The 11,592-nt window shown below is 39.1% G+C and overlaps 1 protein-coding gene across 1 annotated transcript; it reads right to left on the reverse strand.

Annotated features, from left to right (window-relative positions):
* Window positions 1-10,793: 10,793 nt before the first annotated feature.
* On the reverse strand, window positions 10,794-11,204 carry LOC130135316 (uncharacterized). Its single transcript, XM_056304130.1, has one exon. The coding sequence runs from the start codon at window positions 11,202-11,204 to the stop codon at window positions 10,794-10,796; it is 411 nt and encodes a 136-aa protein (XP_056160105.1).
* Between the last annotated feature and the right edge of the window lie 388 nt (window positions 11,205-11,592).

Here is an 11,592-nt window from a genome sequence, read left to right on the forward strand (position 1 = left end):
GATTTTTATGATTTTCTAAAAATTTATATGAATTTTCCAATTTTTCAATTTTTTATTGATTTTCTAAATTTTTCACATTTTTAATTTTTTTGAATTTTTATGGATTTTCTAATTATTTTTTTTAATTTTTATGAATTTTCTAAATTTTTTTGTTTTTTTTGTGAATTTCCTATTTTTTTTTTAAATTTTTCGAATTTCTAACATTTTTTTGATTTTTCTGAATTTTTATTTTTATGAATTTTTTTATGAATTATTTATTTATTTTTTTAGATTTTTTTAGACTTTTTTTTCTATTATTATTTTTTTAGATTTTTTTTATTATGTAAATTTTTTTAAATTTCCCGTTGAGAAAATGAACCTAACCGGACCGGCCCGGTTCAACTCGGTTTGGCTTGGCCGAACCGGGCGTCGCCGGCGCCGGTCGCCGGTCGTCGGTCATTTTCTACGGCGAGCCTAGCACGAAAACGGCACCGTTTTGGACATTTTTCATTGGGCCATTTGATCGAACATGTGGTATGCACAGTTTCAAGTTTAGTGTTTTTGAGGCCGCCGGTTTGGATCGATTTCCGACGACCTTCCGATGGGTTCATTACCATTCTGGTTGATTTAATGTGAAGACCATATCACCCCTATCAAACTAACCTAATCACCTTGTCGTCGGACCTTCGCCGGCCCGCGAAAAACCGATTAGAAAAACCTAACCTAACACTGACACAAAATAACATTTCCAGGTTTCAAATCACTATCCTACTCGCCCTAGCCATCTAATTCGGTTCTAACAATTATTAAAACATCAAACAAGGGCCTGGAATCACTGACTTGGATGTTTTAAGACCAAAATGAGGCTCCGGCGGGGGTCCTCGAGCTCCGGCGAGATGGTTTTGACAATGGCCGACTCGATTCATGCTCGTTTAACGCCCAAAATGCAATCATGTAACACAAAACATGATCAAGAACTCTTTACATGCATTAACAAACTCAGATTCGCAGAGAAATCACATGATTAGCAAAGTTTTAGTTCAAAGTCATTTTCTGGAAATTTTGAAAAAAATGATTATGAGCCAATTTTACCTGCTTCAATGAGGATCAAAATAGAGTTCCCGAGCTAATCAGTGCTCGTGGATGTCATCTTTGACACTTGATCTTCAAGTTGGTGGCTTCGGTCTCGCGGGAAAGGTTCTGGATTGACCGGAAAAGTCTCGATTTCAAACCTTCAAGACCAGCCGATCTGACTGGAACAAGGAGAGGAAGTTATAGCCAAACCCCGATTCGCCGGTGCTCCGCCGTCTAGGGCGGTGCCGGACGCTCGAGTGGGAACCTCAGACCCTCTCTCTCTAACTTTTTCTCTTTGGTTTCGCCCGTTTTCTCTCTATCTCTCTTTCTGGCAAATCATCGAACACCTTCTCTCTCTGCAATGTTCAGTTTTTTCTTCCTTTTTGTTCATCAAAATTCCCATCTAAATTCGGTTAGAACCGACTTAGAATTGGTTATATCGAATCTTTGGTGCCAACTGGAGATTCTCTAACTGGCCAAATCAATTTACACGTGTTAGATTGACCGAAATAAGTTGGCAAAGTCGCGGGTTTGAACTGGCATTTTCTGGGTTTTGAACGTTCTGAGGTGAACCGGGCTAAGAAGACGGGTCACTGGGTCGGGTCGGGTTGACCCGGTCAACCCGGCAGGCCCGATTTTGATTGAAAACTCAAATTGAGCTCAATTTCGATCTATTTTTTTTTAAATTAAACCCCAAAAGTGAACTCCCCATCACATTTTGAACCCAAATATGTGATTTTCCCCAATTTTTGTGATAATCATGTCCAAGATTTTCACATTTTTGTATTCAATTTAATAGGATTTTATTCAATTTGATGTCCTGATGACATGATAAGGAAAAATTGATGCTAAAATTGAATTACCCACATCTGATTAACCCTAGAAATGATGGTCTCATGGTTCGACAATTTCATATTGGGCACGATTCCCAATTTGGGCTCAAAATTCTTAATTTTTAATTGAATTTTGGGGTTTTCTGATTTCTTTGACAAATTGTGCAATTGGACTGACCATTATGTAATTCAAGGTCCCCGAATCATTTATTGTGAAGACACTATGACTTAAAAATGACTAGAAAATATTTAATTGCATTTTTTGGTTCAATTTGGGTTTGATTTTGCCCAATTTTGGGAAAAACATATACCCAATTGAGATTTTTTCAAAATTGATGATATATTCATGAAATTGGATTTAAAATAAAACTAATGACTATTTTTATGGAATTTTCTGATTCCATTTGCTATTTTTCTTGATTTTCTTACTTATTTTGACTAAAAGAAATTAATGAAAAATGCAGGAAAATGCTAAAAAATTATTTTTTGGTTTAGAAATAGGTTTCTAGGCTTGGCCAAGATTCTTAGTCATAATTTTGAGATTTTTGAAAATATGAAAAAAAATGAGTTAAAAATCAGGTGTCAACACTCGCCGGTAGGACTTTGGAAATTTGCCTAGTGACTCATCATCAGTAGAACTTTGGGAATTTGCCTAGTGGTTCCTCACCACTAAGACTTTGGAAATTTACCTAGTGGTTCCTCACCAGTAGGACTTGAGAAATTTGCCTAGTGACTCCTCGTAAGTAGGACTTTGGAAATTGCCTAGTGGCTCCTCGCCAGTAGGACTTTGAAAATTTGCCTAGTGGTTCCTCGCCAGTAAGACTTTGGAAACTGCCTAGTGACTCCTCGTCAGTAGGACTTTGGGAATTTGCCTAGTGACTCCTGTCGCGCCGCGCTTTCTTTTTTTTTGGGGTTTCGGGATTTGTGCGCTAAGGAGATATTTCCGTGTAAGGATCTCTCCCAGACCATACCTCACGTGACAGCGGATGGTAATTTCCTATTTAATCTAAGTTTGTGATTTTGGAGTCGCCACTAGTCATTATTGGTAGGTAGACTAGAAACCTAATCGAGGTACGGGAGAAATACTTCGATTCTACGAATTAGAGATTTTGAGTATGGGGACTTGGTTACGTTACTGATCCCGAATCGAGATCCCCAACGCCCTTTCGGTACCTAAGAACGATACAATGTCTAACGTGTCATGCAAATTTCCGAGGCTTACCCACTAATTCTATCCATTTTAATCGCAGGAAGAAACAATCAGGTATTAAATGCACAATCAATCTCAATCAGATCAATTAATCCTAAATGGTCTCTAAAAATGAAAATCAATCAAAACATCCAAACTCTAATGAAGCTCTAAAAGCTTATGATTCACATTTTTTAGGGTTTTAGGGTTTTTTAGGGGTTATAACCCCTGAATTTGGGAAATTTTAAAAATGCCACTTGGGCACTTTCAAAAATTCAAATCTCACTTTTTATGGTTGGCCACGATGTTTTTGCACCATTCTGTGAATTTTAAAATTTATGAATTTTTTTTTGATTTTTTTTTTGATTTTTTTAAATTTCATTAACCGAGAATTGATTTTTTTATAATTTTCTGAAAATTTTTATGAATTTTTCAATTTTTCAATTTTTTTATTGATTTTCTAGATTTTTCACATTTTTTATTTGTATTTTTTGAATTTTCTGAATTTTTATGAATTTTCTGAAAATTTTTGAATTTTTATGAATTTTCTAATTTTTTTATATTTTTGTGTGAATTTTTTATTTTTCTGAAATTTTTTTGGAATTTCCAAAATTTTTTAGATTTTTTAGATTTTTCTCATTTTTTTTGAAATTTTTTATTTTTATGAATTTTTTATTTATTTTTAGATTGTTTTGGATTTTTTATGAATTTTTTAGATTTTTTTGTTTATTATTTTTTTTAAAATTTCCCGCCCGGGAAACGAACCGGACTGGCCCGGTTCAACCCGGTTCGGCTTGGCCGAATCGGGCGTCGCCGGCGTCGGTCGCCGGTCGTCTTCTCCAGCGAGCCCAGAGCCAAAACAGCGCCGTTTTAACCTCGAACACCTAGTAGGTGTGATTCTGGACTTGTTGTGTTCAAAACCGCCGGTTTGAACTCATCGTCGATGAGCCTCCGGTGACCTTTATGGCTAATTTTTGGTTTTGTGTTAAGCCCATGTCAACCTCTACCAAACTAGGCTAACCGAATAACCGTCGGACCTTCGCCGGCCAGCTAACAACCAGTCAGAAAAACCTTACTTGCAATTTGTTCTAAACTTATTAGCCGAACCTTCAAATTACAATATAGAACGCCCTAGCCATCTAACTCGATTCTAAACACTAACAAAGCATCAAACAAAGTTGAAGGAAGCTAACTTGACAGGCCTATGGCCATGGTGATGCTCCGGCAATGTCATCCGAGCTCCGGGGAGATGGTTCATGGGGGTGGTCGACTTGGTTTATGCATTTTTAATGCCCAAAATGCAATCAAACAACACCAAAAATGATCAGAAGCTCGTTTTTCAACAAAGAAATCGTCGGTTTAACAATATCAATTTCATCTTCATTTTCTGGAATTTCTGGAAAAATATGGTGAAGATCATACTTTACCTGTTTCGGAAGTGAATCAAACGACTCTCCCGAGCTGATCTTTAGTCGTGGGGATATTCTACAACACATGGACTATCGAACTGTGGTCTCCACTTTACCGGAGAGTCCCTGGATTGTTCGATCAAAGTACCGTTTCAAGCCTACACAGTAGGCTTAGTTGCAGGTTTGCCGGTGAGGAAACTCACCGGTGAGACCTATTTGCCGGTGCTTTCCTAGTCGGAAAAGCTCCGATCACTAAGTCTCAGGGAGTCTCAACTCACTTTCTCACTCGTTTCCTCTCTTTCGCGTCTGTTTCTCTCTCCTCTATCTCTCTGGATTTTCGTCAAACACCTCTCCTTCGCAATGTTCAATTTTTTTTCTTTTTGTTCATCGATTTTTCCCGCCCAAAGTTTGTTGGAACTGATTTCCGATCAGTTAGATCGGTTACCTGGTGCTAGCTAGAGATTCTCCAGCTTGCCCAATCGATTAAAACGTGCTAATTTGATCGGGGGAGGTTGGTAAACTCTCGGGCGCGGGAGATATTTTCTGGGTTTATTGCGCCTTGGGTGAGTCGGGTAAGGAAGACAAACAACCCGGGTCGGGTCGGGTTGACCCTTTCGACCCTGGTTGGTCTAAATTCTCAAATTAAGCTCAATTTTGACCCAATTTTCAAAATTAAACCCCAAAATTGAATTCCCCATCACATTCTGAACCCAAATATGTGATTTTCCCCAATTTTTGTTATAATTGTGTCTAAGATTTTCACATTTTTGTATTCGGGTTAATAGTGTTTTGTTCAATTTGATGTCCTAATGACCTGATTAGGAAAAATTGATGCCAAAATTGAATTACCCACATCTGATTAACCCTAGAAATGATGGTCTCATGATTCGACAATTTCATATTGGGCACGATTCCCAATTTGGGCTCAAAATTCTTAATTTTCAATTAAATTTTGGGGTTTTCTGATTTCTTTGAAAAATTGTGCAATTGGACCGACCATTATGTAATTCAAGGTCCCAGAATCATTTGTCGTGAAGACACTATGACTTAAAATGACTAGAAAAAATTTAATTGCATTTTTTGTTCAATTCGGGTTTAATTTTGCCCAATTTTGGTAAAAACATATACCCGATTGAGATTTTTTCAAAATTGATGATGTATTCATAAAATTGGATTTGAAATAAGTCTAATGACTATGTTTATGATTTCAGAATTCCCAATGGAGTTATTAAATAGTAGAGGGAAGTATCACTTCCAATTCTATTTTCCATTGATATCCTCTAATGTGCTTTCCTTTTTATCATCCCCAGAGAGACAAAGAAAAGGGAGCAACAACAGAAGAATCCCCAGTGTAACCAAAGCAAAAACATGCAAACAAGAGGGATCTTGGTAAGTTGATCAGACATGTATCGCCAAATCGTGAGAGCATGTGTAAAAGAAGTTGCATTTTTAAGAGAAAAACGAACTTTTTTTCCCCAAGCGGAATGACACTAAATTGAACAAAACAAAACAGATTGTTTTGAAAAGGAAAATACCTCAGAAATGTTTTGAAACACGCTTTCTTTGAGAATACACTAAGCATCAAAATTCCCTAAAAGGGATAATTTGACAAAAGGGTTCGAAAAATTTCATAGAAAAAGTTTGGATCAAATCAAATGGAAAGACCTTCAAATGATGAAAGGTAAGCCATATCCAAACACGTCCCTTATACACTCAAAGCCAAAATGGAGAGGTGAGTGAGAAAAACTCATCCGAAGGAAGTAGGGGATGTTCGCAATGATTACATGGATTGAAATGATGAAAGGCAATCATTTCACTATCCCAAACACATGCTTATCCCTTGCAAACCAAATTTGAGCCAAAATAGTTTTCCCAAAACAACCCTGTTAAGAACCACCCCACATTGGGGCAAATCAGGAGGTTTATGGATTAACAGCTATGGAGAATAGGATCAAGAACGATTTTATTGCATACTCTTGCATCAATCTTTCTATGATAACTTCAAATGAAGTCATATGGAAGCTCAAGACACCCCAAGAGGAAGAAGAGCGTTTCATTTCTTATGCCTAAACACATTACCTTTGACAAAGCCCAATTGAGCCTAAATATTCATTTCAGAACTCCAAATTGGTGATCATCTCTTCATACTGGAGCATGAGCATATGATCCACTTTAATAGATAAGAAACAAAAGGGCAGAACACAGAGTCCTTAGAATTCAAAAAGATCAAAGACAAAAGAGTCTGGGGCATGAAAAAGCAGTGTGCCTGGTAAAAGCAAGGCCAAATGCCCGAGAAAAATGAGAAAGAAAAGAGAGTGCAAAAGAAAGCTCAAAATGACAAAAAAGTCATGACAAAGCAAAGTCAAGATCATGAGAGATCATAGATCACAACAAGTGAGAATGAGCAAAAGAACGAGATTGTGATGAATGTTTAGAGGACTCTGATGTTCATAGAGGAAAAGATCTCTAGTGAAAAAAGAAGAAAAGAAAAGTGGTGTGCCAAGAAGATCATCAATTTCATAAAAACCCTGAATTCAAACAAATGAGCCTTTTGAGCCTACCCAATATCAACAATACAACCTCTCTCCAAAGACTCTTCAGATTGGGATGTTGAGAGTAGAAACATGACTTTATGACAAGAAGTCATCACTCAAAGAAGTGTATGCAATAATATCTTGTCTTATCCTCGAGGTTCTTAACTTGTAGACCCGAAGTCAGATATGATGAAATCCTTTTTCTTGGCCTTAGAATGCCTATCCTTTGAATAGCCATTGACCAAGCCAACATTACAGTCCTCCGAAAGACATTATCGGATTAATTGGATTATATACATTGCAGACATCTCCGAACACCTAAGGATTGGTTAAGAGAGAAAAAAATTGAGGGATATCAGACAAGTCCCCTTTCAATCAGATGAAGAAAAGACCAAGTTTATAGATCGAAACAAATGCTTTCTAACGAAGGTCTTCCAAAGGATCATTTCAAGCATTTCTTGAAAGATTGCAAGCATTTTGTTCAAATAATTCCTTGAAAATGAAATTTGATTGCCTGAAATGCATTTAATACAAAAAATGCATATTTCAAAACCAGGTTTCAAATGTTTTTGGTCAACTTAAAATCAAAATTTCAAACAGTTTGTGGTAAGCTAAAAAAAACTACATTTTAAACAGTTTTGATTACTTTCAAAACTAGTTTTCAAAATAGTTTTTGGTCAACTAAAAAAACCATACAAAGGTTAGTGAAACCTAAAAATCACATAACTCACGGTCATGACATTCATTGTTTGAAGTCTTCCCAAAGTCCTACAGGCGAGGAGCCCCTAGGCAAATTCAAAATCCTACTGGTGAGGAACCATTAGGCAAATTCAAGTCCTACTGGTGAGGAACCACTAGGCAAATCCAAAGTCCTACAGGCGAGGAGCCCCTAGGCAAATTCAAAGTCCTACTGGTGAGGAACCCCTAGGCAAATTCAAAGTCCTACAGGCGAGGAGCCCCTAGGCAAATTCAAAGTCCTACTTGTGAGGAACCACTAGGCAAATCCAAAGTCCTACAGGTGAGGAACCCCTAGGCAAATTCAAAGTCCTACAAGCGAGGAGCCCCTAGACAAATTCAAAGTCCTACAGGCGAGAAGCCTCTAGGCAAATCCAAAGTCCTACAAGCGAGGAGCCACTAGGCAAATCTAAAGTCTTACAGGCGAGGAGCCCCTAGGCAAATTCAAAGTCCTACAGGCAAGGAGCCCCTAGGAAAATTCAAAGTCCTACAGGTAAGGAGCCCCTAGGAAAATTCAAAGTCCTACAGGCAAGGAGTCCCTAGGTAATTTCCAAAATACTACTGGTGAGGAACCACTTGGCAAGTCTCCAAAATTCGAAGTCTTACAGGCGAGAAACCCCTAGGCAAATTCAAGTCCTACTGGTGAGGAACCACTAGGCAAATCCAAAGTCCTACAGGCAAGGAGCCTCTAGGTAATTTCCAAAATCTTACGGGTGAGGAACCACTTGGCAAGTCTTTAAATCCTCAGGCGAAGAGCCTTAGGCATTCATGGTTCGTGAGTTCGTCTTTAAACCACAAAATATGAATAATCATCATAAGCATCACCACCATCAATTCATGCCCTTGGATAAGCAATAAAGAGACGCTCACAAACAGGTAAGTTTCTCTCCCTCAATCATTAAGAACCTTTCAAAATGTGTTCCGAAAAGAGAACCTTTGGATTAGATCACGGATTTCAAAAGCAAGACCCTAATCAGTTGTTGTGAAATTTCCATCTTATCTTGTTCAGTGAGTCGACTAAAAATTCAGGTGTCACCTTGTCTTTCATATCAACCTCTAACGAGCTCAATCTCAAAGAGGGGCAGCTGTCGACACCTAATTTTTAGCAAATTTTTTTCATATTTTCAAAAATTTCCAAATTAGGACTAGGAATCTTGGCCAAGCCTAGAAACCTATTTCTAAACCAAAAAATAATTTTTTAGCATTTTTCTTTAATTTCTTTTAGTCAAAATAGGTGAGAAAATCAAGAAAAATAGCAAATGGAATCAGAAAATTCCATAAAAATAGACATTAGTCTTATTTTAAATCCAATTTCATGAATACATCATCAATTTTGAAAAATCTCAATCGGATATATGTTTTTCCCAAAATTGGGCAAAAATCTCAATCCTTATGCAATGAAATTTTTTCTAGTCATTTTTAAGTCATAGTGTCTCCACAACAAATGATTCTGGGACCTTGAATTGCATAATGGTTGGTCCAATTGCACAATTTGACATAAAAATCAAAAATCCCCAAAATTTAATTGAAAAAATAAGAATTTTGAACCCAAATTGGGAATCGTGCCCAATATGAAATTGTCGAACCATGAGATTATCATTTCTATGGTTAATCAGGTGTGGGTAATTCAATTTTGGCATCAATTTCAGCTAATCGGGTCATTAGGACATCAAATTGAACGAAACCTTATTAACCCGTATACAAAAATGTGAAAATGTTGGACACAATTATAACAAAAATTGGGAAAAATCACATATTTGGGTTCGGAATATGATGAGGAATTCAATTTTGGGATTTAATTCCGAAAGTTTGGTCAAAATTGAGGTTAATTTGAACTTTTGGTTAAAATCGGGCCTACCGGGTTGACCGGGTCAACCCGACCCGACCCGAAGATCCGTCTTCTTCACCCGGTTTGCCTAGAATGCACAATAAACCCAGGAAAATCAACTCGTGCCCATGACTTGGCCGACCTTCTCCGATCAAATTAGCACGTTTTAATCGAGTTGGCCAGCTGGATATTCTCCAGCTGGCACCAGGTAACCGATCGAACCGATCGAAGATCGGTTCCAACAAAATTTGGGCGGAAAAAATCGATGAACGAAAAGGAAAAAATGGAACATTGCGGAGGGGACCTGCTCGACAAAAGGCCAAAGAGAGAGAAGAGAGAGAAAAAGGGGGAAACAACGCGAAATCTAGAGAGAGAGTAGGGAGTTGAGGTCCCCTGATCGAGTGTCCGGCGCCGACGAATAGAACGGCGCCCGATGAACGGAACAGTCAAGGCGGTCCTCCTCCTCTGTTGATCAGTAAAGAATTGATCGTGAAGCCTTGAAGATCAAGTTCTCCCAGTGAGTCTAGAAGCTTTCCGGCGAAGTGGAAACCACAGATCGGTAGTTCAGGTGTCAAAGGAAAGTTTTACGGTCGCGGACTAGCTCAAAAACGCTATCTGATCATCGAAGAAAGCAGGTAAAGATCGTTCATCACCTCGGTTTTCACCGATTTCCAGAAACATGCTTTTGATTTGTTTGTGCATTTTTCGTTGCGATTTTATCATACTAGTTGCTTGAAGCATGTTCTGATCATTTTTCGTGTTGATTGATTGCATTTTGGGTATCAAAAACGCATAAAACCGAGTCAGCCACCCCTATGAGCCATCTCGCCGGAGCTCGGAGGTCCTCGCCGGAGCTTCATTTCGGCCATAGGCCGTCCAAGTTTGTCACGCCCCGAACCCCATCGAGCTCGCGACATCCCTCTTCGGTCGAATATTGCGACGTCCCAGGATGTCGCTGACCCCATTCACACAGAGATAAAGCACTAGCGGAAGCAAACATACACCCAGACAATATTTGGAAAGGGGTAATAGGAAGAATACACATTCATTACCAAGTCAAACTTATAACATTACACACTAATTACAATAAACATATTATACACGCATATCGGCTTCTAAAGTTCACACCACCAACATCAAAATGGATCAGTAGTCTGGGTATATACTAACTCCAAAAATGGGGCACTTCAAAAAGGGTTACCCTACCCCTAACTAACCCCTACGTCCTCTAGACGGTGTCCACTCTGAGTCGATCTCCCCAGAACCTGAATCTGACTCCCCCTGATCCACATGCTCCTCTGAAGACTTAGAATCCGCCTCAATCTCGATCGGCTCATCATCATAATCGTCTGGAACATCAATCGGCGGCTCTTCCTCCGGTTCTTCCTCGGGTTCTTCCTCTAGCTCTTCTTTCGGTTCCTCCTCGGGTTCTTCTTCAGGTTTTTCTTCGGGCTCCTCTTCTTCGGGCTCCTCCTCAGGCTCTTCTCCTAAATCCATGTCCGTCGGATCAAACCCTGCTTGTGACTCTTCCGGCTCCAGTTCAGGCTCAGCCACCGTGGGTTCGGGTTCTGCAGGTGCAGGCTGAAGACCTAACTGTGCTAAGCTAGTGTCGAGGCTGGTCATCTCACCAGCAGGAGGAGGTATAGCCGATGGATCCCAATCTCCCACTCCATCGAAAGGGACATCAAAACCACGAATCGGACCGAACTCGTCCATACCCTCTCGGAAGCACCAGGCTGTATAACTATGGGCTTGCCAAAGGGGTTGTCCTATATCTACCCAGACTACTGTGGTGTACTTAATCCAAGCCATATTGTCATCTATAGGGTACTCTACTACTGCATGATCGGTGTGCATAGGTATGCCAAAACGCTGAGGCGGTGGCGGCGGAGGATTCATGGTCCAGGCCGGGGTTCTAAAAATGTTAATTTATACAACTATGAGACAGATCTCAATAAGTCGGCAGCCTAAACCCCACTTAGGCTATCACGTACCTACAGATAAGTTCAAA

The sequence above is a fragment of the Syzygium oleosum genome, unplaced genomic scaffold, assembly GCF_021117445.2.
Source record: "Syzygium oleosum isolate NSW1041296 unplaced genomic scaffold, Sole_v2.1 Sole_v2.31, whole genome shotgun sequence".
In the NCBI taxonomy this organism is placed as follows: Eukaryota; Viridiplantae; Streptophyta; class Magnoliopsida; order Myrtales; family Myrtaceae; genus Syzygium; species Syzygium oleosum.